Raw genomic sequence first — 17085 nt, 5'->3', positions numbered from 1 at the left:
AGACCGATAATAGAAACAAAAGATAAAGGAAAGCAAGAAAAATTTCCAGAGGAAGAAAAACTTTGAAACTATTAGTCCCACGGGGACTCCGAAACTTTAGTCCAAAGGGGACGATGAAACTCTATGTGAAAAAGGAAAATGTCATCCGGCCAGATTGGCAAAACCAATCAAGTTTTTTTTAATACATTTTGTAGGACAGTTTGAGCGATGGCTGTCAGACGAAAGAATTAACAATTAACATTCAGTTACTTTTGCGTACACATGAGTTCATTCTCTATTCGATTTAGCAATCCGTTCGGATTATAGAATATACTGTACTCATACTTTACCGTATGACACAAATAATGCGGACTTACCTTTCGCAAGCTTGGTCAAAATATAAATATAATCATCATAAGCCAACATCGACAGATGTTTGTGCACTCTGTCTTTCAGCTCCTGGCCGTGATTGACAATAACGTTTCCCTTGGTGCAAACCTCCACGTGCAAAGTGATCTGCTCCTGCAACTTATCCCCATTTCCATTTTCAATACTGTCAGTTTGCAGACTAACGACAAGTTTTCCGTCAGTTTTGTAGTAGAAATTAGCAAACGAGTCTTTTTTGGGTGACAACATGGCTCCGTTCTGAACAGGCAAAGAGTCCGACATCGCAGCAATTGTATCCATGAGTTATATCTAACTACTCTGAAAGCATTTAGTCCCTTTTCAAAGAACCTTGAAAGTTTGTTCAATTACCTAACCTTCCTTAGACCTACAGTTTTTTCAGTGCTAAAACTGAGCCATGAAAAGCTGTCCAATGTTCATATTTGAATTAGCTTTTTACACATTATTCAACATCTTAACCAACCAACGATTTTTCACATTGCCAATCAATCAATCAACATGCAGAAACTTCATTTTACAGCATTTTCCACATGAAAATGAGTTGACCACTGAAATTTCAGCTTCCCTTTAGTGACGACGAGGAGGCTCTTTCGGCTCTGGTTCCAGCTTGATCAAATCGTCAATTCGCAGAATGGTGATAGCTGCTTCAGTTGCGAACTTCAGCGACTTAATTTTGCTCACAGCAGGCTCAACCACGCCTGCTTTTTTGTTGTCTCTACACTTCCCTTGAACCAAGTCCAAACCTACGAACTTGTAGCCTACTTTGTCTGGTGACGTTTGTGACGCATGGTGGAAGGCTCTCAGTTTAGACACCAAATCGGCAGAATCTTGTGCAGCATTCACCGACAGCATTTTTGGGATGATCAGAAGCGATCGCGCAAACTCAGCGACTGCAAGCTGTTCTCTGGAGGCCATGGTCGTCGCGTAGTTCTCAAGGTAGATTGACAACGCGCTCTCTACAGAACCACCTCCAGCTACGAGATTCTTGCTCTCAATAACTCTTTTGACAGCGCACAAGGCATCGTGCAGCGATCGTTCGACTTCATCACACATGAAATCATTGGCGCCACGGACGACAACAGAAGCCGCGGTTCTCGCCTTGGGATTCTTGATGAAAATCAGTTCATCGTCGCATATTCTGTCCTGGACAACTTCCTCGGCATACCCGAGAGCTGAGGCATCGTAGCTCTCTTCGCCTTCCAGATTTGCAAGACTGCTCATCAATGTAGCTCCAGTGGCTTTTGCTATTCTTTTCAAGTCACCTTTCTTGCATCGCCTAACAGCCATTGCATTCTTCTCGACGAAAAACTTCAAGCACATATCATCTATACCACCAGTGGTGAGCACCACATTTGCTCCCGTTGCCATTACTTTAGCAATTCTCTCCTTGGTTATATCTGCTTCTCGCTCCCTGATTTTCTCAAGCTGATCGGCGTTTTCTGAAATTATATGCACACCCAGCTTCATCTTCGTCTTCTGTAGACTGAAATCCAAGCAGGCAATCTTCGCGTTTTGAATTCGCTTCGGCATCAGCTGCGATGCCACTGTACAATTCAGTGCATAACCCTTGATAAGCATTGATTCCTTGGTACTTTTACCATGTGCCTTCAGAATGTTTACAGATCTCACGGGAACCTTCGCGGACCCATCTGGTCCATTATACTGGACAGCTCTAGCTGCATCCACAGCTAAATTGGCAAAGAAGTCGCCATCAACGCCTCCGATAAGCTTCGATGAGATCGAAGTCTTGGCCACCTTGACTAGCGATTCTGAGCCCAGATCGTCGAAAGGCACGGAGAGTTGGTCTTTGATAAACTTCACAGCTTCCTTGCATGCCAGGCGATAGCCACTAATTATGGACGTGGGATGAATCTTTTGTTTCACTAACTCATCGGCATTTTTCAGCAACTCTGCTGCAATTATGACCACTGACGTGGTTCCATCTCCTACTTCTTCATCTTGCAGCTGGGCCAATTCCACCAAAACCTAAAATTCAACTTTTCTTATCGGTCTAAAAAAGTTAATTTTAGCCTAACGAAGATTGCAATATTTGATTTTAAAAACAGCAGGTCCCTTGTTTGTCTCAATCATTAATAAAGAGATGCGGATTAATAAAGAGACAGGATTTTCTTTCCACAAAAGATGTCGGTCAAGCGCAGTTAGTTTTTATTAACGACATGATTTTGATTAGTCATGGGGACTAATCTTTAACCAAAAAAGTTATAACATGGACCTTTTACCAGACGCGACAGTGTCTGCTTAATGACGAGTCTGAACCTCGGTTGTCTAAATACTGCTACTTCTCCGTTTCTCAGCGAAGCTAATTTTGTTGAAACTGCTTTTCTTTTCGAATCTTCCGTCAATTTAAACTTACCTTAATTGAACCATTGCATTGTGGTCTGTTAAAAAGACCTAGCCTCAAGCAAAACAGTACGCTAATTCAATGAAATCTAAAAATTACTTTGGCAGCAGGGTGTTCAACATCAAGCAGTTTCAGAATGGTAGCGCCATCATTGGTGATTGTTACATCTCCAACATCATCTACCAACATTTTGTCGAGCCCCACTGGACCTAAAGACGTCTTCACTATATTAGCAATAGACTGCGCTGCCAGAACATTTTGAGTTCGCACTGTTTGACCAGTTGTTCTTTGACCACCAACAGACAGAGAAGAAGTAAAAGCCATTCGTTCACTGAAAAAGGTAGCAACGTTGTGACATTCGATCAGAATGGACCAAAATGCAGACGCAGCAATTTCGAGTTTTTAGTAGCGAACCTTCCGAATTGGCGGTTTTGAAGGAATAAGAGCGTTATTCGAACGATTGGACAAATCGTAAAGGCTGAAGGATTCGGAAATTCGTAAATTTTTAAAATTCGAATTGATGACGCAACAATTCTAAGAAACGTCAGAAACGGCCATTTTAGAGAAGAAACTGAAATAAACAACAACAACAGCAGTGGTTGCGACGATAACAACAAAAAGACTGGGGATCGGAATCAGAGAAAAACAGAAGTAACAGAGACCGCTCCGAGTTGCAACTATTGTGTCGCTAAAATAGTTGCAAGGCTGTTGCGAACAACGGTGAAGGGTGGAAGACAGCCTTCTGGGAGGAAGATAAAGGTCTTATTTCCCCGGATTCAAGAATCCGGAGGGGTCTCGGGACTAAAACTCTGAGCATTTTATACAAACTTTTAGCTTCCCTATTATGTCCTGAATTGAAATTAATTAATATCTGAATTCATTTTGCTAGGATGAGAAGCTAGGAGTTGGGGGAAAGGGTTGATCCATCTTCGATGGAGATGATGATTTTTATCTACTGAACACAAACAAAAATAATTCAATAATTAGTTGTAGCCCTGATTTTAGGAGTGACCTCGTGGTCTGGGGATACTGAGACCCAGCCATGAGCTCACTTTTTCTCAATGTAATTAAGTTAATTTGAGCGTTCTGGTCGAAGCCGGAGAGTAGTAACGTTTTTTTTTTCGACCCGATGTTAGAAAGACCACAGAAAGCATGTAGAGCTCTGTTTAGACGTTGGCCAGTCGTCTTAAAACCTAGCTTTATTTTCCGTCCATATGTATCTTCCGGGAGAATGTTACATAGATGTTTTTATGGCGCTCCTGGGTGCTATTCTTTTTTAACATCATGACCGGCAGAACCGTTAACGAGCACTCCGCGCCGAGCGGATGCTCACATTAACGTTCTTAATAGGCCAAAACCGCCGGGGCGGAAGGGTAGTTCGGAACGCGGAAGCATTCCGGATTACCGTGAATAGCTTTTTAACCTAGTTAAGACCGAAAATTCACGAACCAGGAAGGGTGGGGGGATCGGTCATCCCCTCGTTCCCTGAGAGGTTTGTGACCGAAAACACTTAAAGATATATATAAAACCAAACAAAAAGTAGTATAGTACCCAAGAAAAACAAAAAACATAAAAAATAACCGAAAAAACTAAAAACAGTAAAAAAAAAAGTAAAAAATCAGTAGAAATCATCACCCCAGACAAGATGTGATGCGACCCCCCCGTTTGTTGTTGATAGATATATTGTTTTTACAGGCATTTATATCAGTCAGGATTGTTACGATCAATTTTGTGGCCCGGTTGTGAGGCTTGTACTGTAGGAGTATTTGAGCATTTAAGCACGTTAATGATAAATTGCGCTCAATCCGGAAGGGTCAGCTGATTTGCGCTCAATTCGGAAGGGTCTTGGGAGATGACTGATCCGGCAAGCAGTACAAGGAGCAACAAGAAGGGGCTCAACGACAACAACAATCGACTGTTGGGTATCGTTAACAAGTTTTGTATCCCTTTTGGTACAAAAATTAAGATAGTAATCTGTGGGGTGCTCGACAGTGCTGCACTGTAGTGACCCTTCACCGAACTGCGAATATCCGAGTTAAGCACCTTAATTCGGATATTAAACAAACCCAGAGGGGTTTAGTATTACTATTATGTTTACTTATATAGCCTATATTAATACTCCTATATCGTTTTTTAGTGAAAAACACAGAAAGCAGACCGGTTTTTAGGGTCAAAATAGCGAAATTTTGATTCCCCCACAAATCGCGATTTTTGAGATATCAATATTACTTGAAACGGAAAAAAGCGCTAAATTAGTGTGTTACATCGTAACTGCACTACTATAATAGATAGAACCGGTTAAGTTTAGTTCGGAAGTGGTTGGAACTATTTTGGAACCAAAAACCGAATTTTCGTGATTTTTGAGAAAACGGAACACAATAAATTCAGAAAATTTTTTGAAATTTTTGAGTAAGGACGGATTAAATTGTTGTTCGGACATTGTCCACTAGTGAATCTAGAAGTTTTAAAACCCGCTTCCCGAAAGCCTTCCGGGTTGCAGAGAAATCGAACTTAACGTGTTTGATTTGGTGGGTCCCAATCCGGAGGGTCCAAATTTTTTCAAGTTCGGAGGGGTCTCGGGACTGAAACTCTTAGCCTTTTATATAAACTTTTAGCTTCCCTATTATGTCCTGAATTGAATTTAATTAACAACTGAATTCATTTTGCTAGGATGAGAAGCTAGGAGTTGGGGGAAAGGGTTGATCCATCTTCGATGGAGATGATGATTTTTATCTACTGAACAGAAACAGTAATAATTCAATAAATAGTAGTAGCCCTGATTTTAGGAGTGACCTCGTGGTCTGGAGATACTGAGACCCAGCCATGAGCTCACTATTTCTGCATGTAATTAAGTTAATTTGAGCGTTCTGGTCGAAGCCGGAGAACAGTAACGTTTTTGTCGACCCGATGTTAGAAAGACCACCAAAAGAACTGGCTTAGTAGAGACGGTGAAAAGCATGTAGAGCTCTGTTTAGACGTTGGCCAGTCGTCTTAGAATCTAGCTTTATTTTCCGTCGATATGTACCTTCCGGGCGAATGTTACATAGATGTCTTTAGTCAAGCCTTTCTAAATAAATTGAAAGTGTCTCTAAAGCCACTAACTAAAATCAAAATGCAACAACAACATTAGTTGCGACGACGATAACAACGAAAAAACTGAGGATCGGAATCAGAGAAAAATAGAAGTAACAGAGAACGCTCCGAGTTGCAACTATTGTGTCGCTACAGTAGTTGCAAAGCCGTTGCGAACAACGGTGAAGGGTGGAAGACAGCCTTCCGGGAGGAAGATAAAGGTCTTATTACTCCGGATTCAAGAATTCGGAGGGGTCTTACATTTGCTAACTCAGAGGGGTCCCAATCCGGAGGGTCTCAATTTTGCCAATCCGGAAGGGTCCTATTTTTGTCAACCCGGAGGGGTATTGTTTTATTAAAGGACTTAGGAAAACAGTAGAAAAGGTTATAGTGAGAGCTATTAGGTTATTAAGAGACAAGCTAGGACTGCACTGGTAACTTGCCTTTCAATAAAGACCAGACCAAAACAAAACAGGTCCGAACTCGGATATTCGCGACATTAAGTCTAAACTAAAAAGAGCGTGATTCATTGGTGTGGATTGTAACATAATACGTTTTTGTGAAAAGTGACTGCCCTGAGGATTTTAGTAGGTCTAGCTCGGGCAGTCCGAAGGCAGATAGGTAACACAGTACTCGGTGGGTGCAATGGACGCCCACTTGAGAAAATTACTGCCTTCAAAGTTTTGTCTGTTTGGTGCAGCACCAAACAGGGAAAGGTTTTTCTTTGAAATACAGGTTCGACTATTGTACTGCGACCGACTAAAAGTACAATCCACATACGTTTTTTATAGATATATTCTTATTCTGTTATTCTTTGATTTTAAATCAACATAATTTGTGCTTGATTGGGTAGCGAGTACACTATCTTTTAAATTGACTGATTACATCATATTGTGCTAGTTCTCAAATCTTACGACCGATAATCGGTTAGTGTGAATAAATTATAAACAAGCTGTACTCTGATAATATACAGGGATTCGTAGTCACTATTTAATAGAATCTTGTGAAATTAATTGTGTTTTGTCATTATTATTGATAGTCAAACTATAAGGTCACTAGCAATCGAATTGAGTGTAAAGGCATTAAGAAGTGACAAATTGAGAATGAGTCTAGACAAGTCAAGGATACCTAAACGAAGTAATAGCTCTAGGAAATTCATACCTAAAAAGCAAAGAAAAACAATGACCGACCCTTTTGTGGATCGGATCAAACGAGCCCGGACCGACAAAGGGAGACGGTTTCAGGCAGAATGGTTGAAACTAGGAGTCAGAAGTCCTCAGAAGAGCGAAAAGCTATGCTAGAAGTAGAGGTCCATCCGGACCAGGCCATGAATGAGAACCGGGAAATACATGAACCGGAGGGGAGAGGAAACAGGAGGCTGGTGAGTGAATCTACTCCGGTAGAACAAGGCCAAGATTTTGCCACTTCTACCGGGACACTGGACCGAGAGGAGATGTCGGAACTGTCCGACAACTCTACTGAAATTGTGGCATCTAGAAGATCTCCCACAGACAACACCATGATGGCAGGCGTGACGAAGAAACAGGCAACGTCCTCATCGTTTTCAGAAAGATTGAAGAACACTTTCGGAAACATTTTTCCATTTACCATGGGAGTGGGTACAGGAAATGAAGGTGAATCCCAGGAGGAGGAAGAGGACGAAGAAGAGCAAGTGGACTTGGGGTCTCAAGTCAGCCTCAATAGTTCGACTCAGGCCAGTCGTGGGGCTTTGCGATTATGACAAGTTCAGAGACGCGAAATGGGGAGAGTAGAGACAAAGGGCTAGGCAACTCATTGGCGGATCCTGAAGTGGATAATGAAAAGACGTCGAGACAGAGAGTCAAAGCCCGAATCTCGACCAGCACGAAGCTACCTGGGACCGACAGGGTGACACTGCCACTAGTGACGCCACTCGTGGATAACGGGGCAGCATTAGAAGAAGCCTTGAACAACATAGTGGGCAGTATAGGAGAACAAAATGAACAGATGTCTATAAGAATTAGTGAACTAGAAAGAGCAGTTCACATTGAAATAGAATGTATACGGGAAGAAAAAAACCGCAATAGACAAGAAGTTAGTAGAAGCGAAAATCGCTTGAAGGAAAGAACGGATGAACACATAGCCAAGAACTTGTCGCAAATGACACGAGAAGCGGAATAGAGAGAGTTACGCTTAAGAGACGACATGGAGAAGTTAAGAATTCAGCAAGAGCAGTCTCTTGGAACTTTTGACACAAAGATAGATGTGATGATGGAGAGGCGAACTCAGGCTATCAAGGATAGGTTAGACGGGCTACTAGGCAGCAAGAGTGGACCAAAAGAAGGGGAACAGGACTCGGGAGGTCCCAGCAGGGAGCTGAAGGTGAACTTCAATGACCATCAAAGGAGGAGGACAAACGGATCCACTAGAGGTAGGGGCAGTTCATCAGGCTATGCCACAGGGGATAATAGAACATGGGGCCCAAACAGTAGAGCAAGTTCAACGGGGAATAGACAGGCCTCTAACGAACGACCAACGCAAGGCACACAAGCGACTGCGAGAGGTGATTCCGGTAACAGGAGACATGCGAGCCCAGGGAGGAGTCATGTGGGCCAAGGGGGAAACACTCACGGCGATTCAGATTGCAGGGATGCACCGAATACAGAGCCCTTAACAAGACACCCAGGCGGGGCACTCGAGAGATGCTACGGCAATGGCCACAGCCTTTGAACCCCTAAACAGGTCTTTGGAGACATTACTTACAAGGTTATCCAGAACCAATGAACGCAGTGAGAAGTCCAGCAGAATCTTTAAGAAACCAAGATGCTACAAAGACGAATCTGATGACTGTATTGATACCTGGATAGAGGTAATGAAACTGCATTTCGAGGAAGAGGACTTGTCGAAAAGACAAGACTGCAGTGCTCTCACCAGTAACTTGGAAGGGACAGCCCTGAACTGTGTCATGACCAAGAAGCAATATCAGCGTGACACAGCCGAGAAGATCCTCGAAATTTTGTTAAACCGTTTTGGATCAGGGGTGCAGGGGCACCAATCAATGATGCGCTTCGAGAAACGGAGGCAACGACAAGATGAAACGATAGACAAGTTTCTAGATGACTTGGAAATGCTGAAAAGGCGCAGCCAACCGGATGAGTTAAACAGAAGGATGAACCTGGCGGTAGCCTCTAAATTCATCGATGGTGTGAAGAATGTTGAACTTCGGACAATGCTAGCGACGCATTACACACCACTATCAACCAATGCGCCAACACCAGAGGAGTTGAGGCTCAAGTCAAAAGAATATTTTTTGTTGAAACCTCCTTCGAGATCTGAATATTATAAGAACAATTATGGCAATTTTAACAACGGACCAGCAAACCAAGGGAACAACTGGTACAAACCGAGGGATGATATGGACAAGAGACGCTCTTGTGTCAATTGCAGCTCAACGGACCATCATGTGTCAGCATGCCCAACTTACAAACAAGGCATGAAAGCAATAGGCTTTAGCCTCGAGGACGAAGATGCGTCAGACGTTGACCATGAGGATTTCATGAGAGGAGTAATTACAAAATTCGGCCCGAGGTGTTTCTTTTGCAACTTGGAAGGTCATTTTAAATCAGATTGTCCGCAATTCTGGGATGCAGTGGCAGACATCAAGCATCCAAGGCAGATTATCAGGAGTGAAAGCCAGCAAGGCTCGCCTGTTGAGTGAAGCGGAGGCGCGCAGAAAAGACAAACCGCAAGAGCTGACGACGAAGAAAATGCAAGCGGTAACTAAAGAGACATGTGAACCGGAAACAGTGACTGCGGCCGATGACTTCAAGATTGATTATAAGGCAACCGCGAGGAATGCTCCGAATAGAGTGCAGCAGGAACTGGTGACAAAAGAGATCGAACGGAAACTGAAACTCGAACTGGAATGTGAGAAACTACAGGAGCAACTGAATACCTTCGAAGCAACGGAGGTCGAAGAGACTAAAGCAACAAGCAGTTTGAGCATGAAACTTAATGTGATCTCCGGTCAGAGGTTCGGCATGATGCCGCAAGGAAGCAAGATACAGTCGATAATCTCGGTGGCTGGACACCAGGTAATCAGAACACTGAGTGAACCATCCGAGTTCACTTTGATGCATTTGGACACATATGCAGATTATCTGAGGCAGGTTGAGCCACGCACTGAGTCGAGAGCTGTGCGAGCACTACTAACAACGGGTGGCCCTCGCATAAAGAAACTTCATGAACGCTACGTGGAAGTCTATGGGCCGTATCAAGTGATGCTGAACGTTGATGGAATCAGTATCTACACTAGGACTTATGTAACAACAGATAGTGACCAAATAGGGCAGATCTATTTGGGTGAATAGGAACTCAAAGTCCGCAAGATAGGCCGTGACGCTATGATGGAACAAGATGCAGTGCACATTGGGTATGAAGCAGATGTGACAGCACATCTGCTCGACACCAACGGAAAGAAAATCGGAGTCACAGGGCTTCTGGACACAGGAGCGGTAGTGAGTGTGATGCCGATAAAAACTTGGAAAGAATGGGCTTCACGAGGGAAGATCTGATTCCAACGAATCTCCGACTGGCCGCCGCCAATCGAGGAGCGATCTACGTAGCCGGAAGAACACCAATAACGGTTCTCCACATGGGAGGACGGGATCTTTGGATGAGCTTCCTGGTGGTAGAGAATTTGGACGACGCCGACCAATTCATCTTGGGCAGAGATTTTGTCAGGAATTTTGACGTTATGATTGACTTGAAAAACGGTCTGATACGGATTAGAAACCCGGACCGGAAGTATGTTAAGAGACCAATTAATAGGATAATAACAGACGATAACAAGGTACCAATTTTTTCAGATAGAAAAGTAAAACTACAGCCAGGACAAGCTGTGGTGGCAATTTTTAGAATGAGAAATTTGAATTCGTTAAGTGAGAGTAAACAGGTTTGCTTAGTACCGAATCCAAATAGTCAGAGTTCGGTGATTTTGGGCCGGAGCTTCTCGGTAACGCGAAACGGACTGTGTGTCAGTGTGTTATTGAACACACTGGACACCACGGTTTCAATCCAGCGTGGAAAGAAGCTTGGTTACGATTTGCCGATGAGGACCGACTATGAGGAGACACAAAACTTGAAGAAACACAGTGTGAAAGACTGTCCTCATGATGCCAATAAAGATAAAATTTTAAAGAGCATTAATGAATTAAAATCTATTCATAAATTGTTTTCAATGAAATCCGAAACGGACGACGGCTTATCGAGCTGCTCGAATTTTCCGGAACACCCCTCGTCATATGAACTAGAATCTGACAAACCGGTTTTTCCAGAGATAGAACATTTAGAAGGGAAAATAGGTGAGGGAGATTTCGAAAAATTGCGGAACGTCTTGAATCGGAACGCAGATGTATTTTCAAAACATAAGGCGGGTATCGGTTGCTGTAATTTCGTCGAACACGAAATCGAACTCGAGGAAGGCGCCGTTCCCCATAGAGAAGGCGCAAGGCGAATGACGCCACACAAGTCGGAAGCGTGCCGAGCGGAAACAGAAATGTTGCTCGAACGCGACATGATAGAACCCTCGAAATCGCCATGGGCTTGCGGGGTAGTGATGGCGAAAAAGAAAGGGGGCAGCTTAGATTTTGTTGCGACTTTCGTTACTTGAACGCGGTGACGATAAAAGATGCGTACCCGAGACCGCGGATAGACGAGAGCCTCTCCAAACTTGGTGATGCCAAGTTCTTCACCACATTGGACTTGGGTTCTGCCTTCTGGCAGGTCCCTCTACAGAAGAAGGATAGAGAGAAAACCGGATTCGCGTGCGAATTAGGGTTGTACCAGTGGAAGAGGATGCCCTTCGGCTCCTGCAAGGCAACGGCCACTTTTCAAAGACTGATGGCTCAGGCTTTGACCAGAGTGACCAAGAAGTACGGGAATCTCGTGATATGTTACGTGGATGATGTAGTCATAGCAACACCGACCCTGGATGCATGAAAAGAGCAGGCTTGAAAAGCAAACCATCGAAATGTGAAATCCTTAGGGATTCAAACAAGTACCTGGGAAGAATGGTGGACAGGCATGGTGTGAGGCCGGACCCGGAAGCAGTAGAAGCAGTGTTGACATGAAAGGCTCCCAGAACAGACCCACAGCTCCTGAGCTTCCTAGGGTTTGCCAACTACTACCGGGAGTTCATAAAAGGATATGCGGACAAGGTGTATCCGATGCAGAAGCTGATGCGCAACAAAGGGAAAAAGTTCGAAAGGAACGATGAAGCACAAATTGCCATTGGAGAACATAAAGCGGGAACTGTGCGAAGCGCCAGTGCTAGGCATGCCTACAGAAAAGGGCATGTATGTTCTTGATACAGACGCATCGGTAGTAGCCATCTCAGGAATATTGCATCAGGAGCAAGAATGGAATGAAAGAACGGTTCTCCGTCCCATTGCATACGGCAGCAAGGTCTTGAGTGACACTGAGATGAAATATGGGGCACCAAAAGCAGAAATGTTTGCAGTAGTCACAATTGTGGAAAAATACCGCGCATTCTTGGGGAGCGCTCCCTTTAAGTTACGCGTAGACAACAGAGCGTTATCCTAGTTGAAGGCCTATTCGATGGATCAGAGTTATATTGGTAGATGGATAGTAAGATTGGATGGCTACCACATGATAATCGAGCACAGGATGCGTGATAAACACCAGAATGGTGACAGCCTCAGCGAGAAAACTGAGTTCTATGAAAGGTTGGAGCAGAAGCAAGCCAATCAGGCAGAAATAAAGGAGAGATTCTCGTTTCTGGACAAAGAAACTTATGAAGCGCTTCCCTTAACGAGATGGTCGGACAAGTCTGGACATCCAATTCCGGGACACCCTGAGTTACTTGTAGAGAAAGCAGCCGAGATGAAGATTCTATCCAAGGAGGACCCGGTCCCCTTGGATCTGTTGCTGCGCTGAAACCTGGTCCAGCAAGAACTCTCTCGCATGAACATAAACACTCTCTCATTATTGGATAAAACGGTGCAGGTCACACCGCAAGTGATGCGGATGCTGGGTGGATTGTTAGAAAAGGAGATGACCAGAGTTGACCCCGATTGGACAGCAGCGGTGGCATCACTAACAGTCAGGGAGAAGGTGAAGATCGTGCCGTCCAGACGACAACACGAGGAGAACGAGAAGGATTGTAGGACAATAGTTCAGCAACTAGTATCCTCAATACCACATGAGGTTTTAACCAGTGCTTCGTACGGACGGAAAGAACAGGGGAGCAATACGCGAAGGAAAACTGTTACCTTTGTGGAACAGGATAAAGAAGGGGTAAAGGTAGAACGGAACCTGGTGCAAGATTGTTTGTCCGGGGAGAGGAACAATGAGGGGAGCCTACGAGTACAGGAACAACACCCGGGACAAGGAAGTTTGTCCGGGGAGTCTGAGATGGATGAAGAAGTTCCTGATGAAAAACAGGACCTGGGGAACAAAGTTTTGTCCGGGGAGCTCAGATGGATGCGAAGAAGGCACAAACATGATCTGGAGGAGGGTGCACACTTCATCACAACCTCCTCAACAGATGACAACTCCCGAAACTCAGGAATTGACACCTACTCAGACAGGAACTCGAGCTCGGGATCAGAACTGTCCGAACTAGCGATCCACACACTACTAGTGGAAACTCGTGCAAGTGATCTGGATAGGGAGATGTACCAGGACCCTGATAGTGATCGCTATCTCATACCAAGTGAGCAAGTCTTTGAAAACGCAGCGGATGATTTGGAAACAATAGCGGTATCGAAACGTTAGATAAGTCTGTTGCCACAAAAAGAGGTAGTCAGGACTGATCTTCAGCCGTTCAAGCATGAAAAACAGCCGTTGGCGAAGATTTGGTGCGTTAAGATGGCAGAAGACACACACCAGCCCAATGAGCTGAATAGTCAGATGAGGTTCATGAAGACGTACTTGAAGGCGAGATACAGACTCTCAGATCTTCTAAGGGCGCAGAGAAATGATCGCATGACAAGCAACCTGAAAAGGTGGATCGAGAATGGTTCTCCGGATAAAGGAGACCTCGAGGAAGACAGTTACCGTATCCTGATACAGTACTTCATGCAGAAAGAGGGAAGGTTATACTTCAACAAGGACCGGATTGTGGCTTGCAAGAGAAGAGATGAGGACAAAGTCCTATACAAGTATAACGCGATAGTGTTGCCGCAACTCTATCAGACAGAACTCTTGTTCAGGTCACATGATCAGATGGGCAACCAGGGGATCGACAAAGTGTATCAGAGGATCTCGAAGCGCTTTGAGTGGCCTGGAAAGAAAAAGGCATGCGAGAAGTGGGTAACAGCATGTCTGTCATGCCAAAAGATCAAGGATTCAAGGAAATTGCGATTTCCTCTACAATCGATCGAGTCGTCTGAATTCAACGAGGTGGTGCAGATAGATCACCGAAAAATATGCATGAGAGACAGTGGTTATAAACAGGTATTGGTCATGATAGATCATTTCACGAAGTATGCAGAGGCCGTGCCCTGCATAACTGCCTCGGCGGAAGAGACATGCGACCACCTGATCAATACGTGGGTAGCGAGACATGGTTGTCCGATGACGTTTCAATCGGATTATGGAACAGCTTTTGTAGGAGAGCTTACGAAGGAGCTTATGAGACCCTCACAGGTTGCTCAGGCTCAATCGACGACATACCATCCACAGACAAATGGCTTAGTGGAAAGGCAGAATAGAACGTTAGTGTCGATGCTGAGAGTATATTATTCCAGGTACATGACCGATTGGGACAGACACCTTCCACAGGTAATGGGAGCCTATAATAGCACGCAACATTCCACTACTGGAGTTAGTCCACACATGATGCTAACTGGACACGAGAAGTCTTTACCTTTAATCTTTTTCTACCCAGAGTATGAGGGAAAGAAAACGTCTCCACAGGTCTACGTGAGGGATGTGATCAGACGTCAACAGGAGTTGAACGATTTGTGTAGACGAAATACTCAGCAAGCACATGCAAGGCAGAGGAAAAATTCAACAAGAAAGCAGCTGGTGCAAAAGCTTACTCGGTGGGCGACTACATATGGGTATTTCAGAACGTTATACCACCGAAAGGAACAAAAAAGCTGCTAAAAAAGTGGAGGGGACCCTTCATAATTACGGAAGTGCACCAGGAGGGACGCTTTTCTCCGCCCACTACGAGAACATTAAGCCACACAATCCATCGACAGAAGACTGGTGTATACCTGCAGACATGGAAGAAGGGGATTATCTAATGATGGATCCTGCTTGTGAGGTCACCGAGAAGGGCACGAGTGAGAAAAACGATGGAAAGGAAGTCTTGGAGGAAGGAACGAATACACCACTGGACCTGGATTCAAACGAGGTGATCGAAACGGACGATGAAACCTTACCCTACGCAGAGGAGGATTGGCAGGATCCCGAACAGATGGAGGTACCCAAGAATTTGGAACCAGATCTTCCGCTTACGGTACAGACTCGACAGAACGCCGGGACACGACCAAGAAAGAAATATAACCCTTACGGTGACGACTTTGTAGTGGATAGGATAGATCTGAAAAAGATAGTGGAAGAAGTAGTGGGTCTAGAGGAAATAACTGTGTCACATGACATTGACATAGTCGATGATCACGACGATGAGTGGGTCGACGACCGGTCGAAACCCGAGGTAGAATTCGACGACGAGCAACAGCAGTCATATGAACAAGACTTGACGAATCTGCGTGTCTTAGAATGGCTGAACGAAATGACGTCGGACCCAAAGGAGATCAGTGTCACGATTCAAGAGGTAGATCGTGAAAGCATAAAGTACATGAGAACTGAACGAGAAGATCCTTCCTGGGCTGCCCAGGAGGGGCGACTACTCATTCCGGCTTCCAATGTCGATTTGATACCCGGTGTGCGATCGACAGGGACTTCGATGGATATTTTTTTTCCGGGGAGTGGGGGTAGGACTTATCCAGACTGAAAACTTGATAATAAAAAATTAAGAATAGCAAGAGAGACAGGAGACTTAGAAGCAGAAAAAGGCGAAGAACCTAAGAAACCTGACATAGGGAGGGTAGTTGAGTCATATTTTAACCTACCAAATGAATATTCAAGTGGCATAAAACTAACAGACAGTGATTTCATACTCACATATAGAACATGTGCGATAGCAATCACAGCAGACATGAGTTTTAGGACAGCGTTAGCGGCAGATTTTAAGAGAGAATATGAAAACATAGAATTCCTATGGAAGCAAAGACCAGGAGTAGGGGGCATAGCAGCCTTACCTCCGGCGGCGTCACAGATACCGGGGAAATACTTATGCTTCTTGGTGACGAGGGCGACGGAGAAGCAGCACGTGGACCCAAAGAACCTAGTCTTGTCCTTGACGAGGTTGAGAGACTTCCTTGTGGAAATGGACGTTAAGGAGCTCTCGGTTCCAGTGTACGATCCAAACAGAGGACGACTGCATCCTCGGGAACTGTACGCGCTTGTACACGTGATATTCTCTGATACTAATATACAAGTGTAACTACATAAGAAATATTACTTAAGTATAGGCTGAGTGACGTGCGAGAGGGTGTTAGGCTAAAGATTAAGTTGTATGTAATGTGTGATATGTGTGATATGTGTGTTATGTTATTAAGATCTTGGTTAAGAAGGGGTTAGTGACCATGAACAACTGAATGACGATCTTAGGAATAGATCCAAAGTTTGGACTGTCCAATCTTAGGTCGAATTCCAAAATTTTAGGGACCGATTGATTTTAATAAATTTTAGGATAAAAATCTTTTTATCTGACTATTTTTAAGCAAATTTTAACGAGAAGTTAAGGTGAAACTGACAAGTGTGATATTCGTGACCTCTTTTCTAGATCCTGATTGATCATTTAATTACTCACTTGAGTTAAGCCTTGGAATCAAATTAAATCGAACCTGAAGAACAGAATGGAAAGCTTCAACTTGGACGAATTGTTGGACCTGGCAGAGGCATAGGTAGGACCGATGATAGATGCGATCTATCGTCGGCTAATGGATCGAGACTTCGCTCTGGAGGACCCAGAGGTAGTCATGTTGCTGACCGCCCTGATAAACATCTTGGGGCATGACAACCGTGGGGATTGCCCCACGGAAGTCCTACTGATGGCAGCATATGGAGAGAGGGGAGTACTAGACCGCCCAAACATGAGGGTTATGAGGTGGAGAAACGGGGCTCTCTCAGGGAGTGACTTGGCGAATGAGCCTAGATTGGGAAGTTCCAGGACTTACCAACCAGGTGAA

At 44.4% G+C, this 17085-nt stretch overlaps 3 protein-coding genes across 3 annotated transcripts in view; 1 reads left to right on the top strand and 2 right to left on the bottom strand.

Annotated features, from left to right (window-relative positions):
• Positions 1-17085, top strand: part of LOC134840173 (very long chain fatty acid elongase 2-like) — a 392967-nt gene that overhangs the window by 115267 nt on the left and 260615 nt on the right. The gene's annotated exons all lie outside the window — the stretch shown is intronic.
• LOC134840172 (ribose-phosphate pyrophosphokinase 1-like) overlaps positions 1-17085 on the bottom strand; it is a 355756-nt gene that overhangs the window by 186875 nt on the left and 151796 nt on the right. The gene's annotated exons all lie outside the window — the stretch shown is intronic.
• LOC134840168 (T-complex protein 1 subunit alpha-like) overlaps positions 795-17085 on the bottom strand; it is a 168081-nt gene continuing 151790 nt past the window's right edge. Inside the window, exons 2-3 of the mRNA XM_063855877.1 lie at positions 2846-3079; positions 795-2370 (exon numbers count right to left, since the gene is read on the bottom strand). Coding sequence (XP_063711947.1) covers positions 952-2370; positions 2846-3070 — 1644 coding nt within the window. The 5' untranslated portion in view covers positions 3071-3079 and the 3' untranslated portion in view covers positions 795-951. The remainder of the gene's footprint in view (positions 2371-2845; positions 3080-17085) is intronic.

Source organism: Symsagittifera roscoffensis, chromosome 2 (assembly GCF_963678635.1).
Source record: "Symsagittifera roscoffensis chromosome 2, txSymRosc1.1, whole genome shotgun sequence".
Classification (NCBI taxonomy): Eukaryota; Metazoa; Xenacoelomorpha; order Acoela; family Convolutidae; genus Symsagittifera; species Symsagittifera roscoffensis.
The sequence above is the reverse complement of the archived record's forward strand: the minus strand, read 5'-3'. Positions and strand labels throughout refer to the sequence as shown.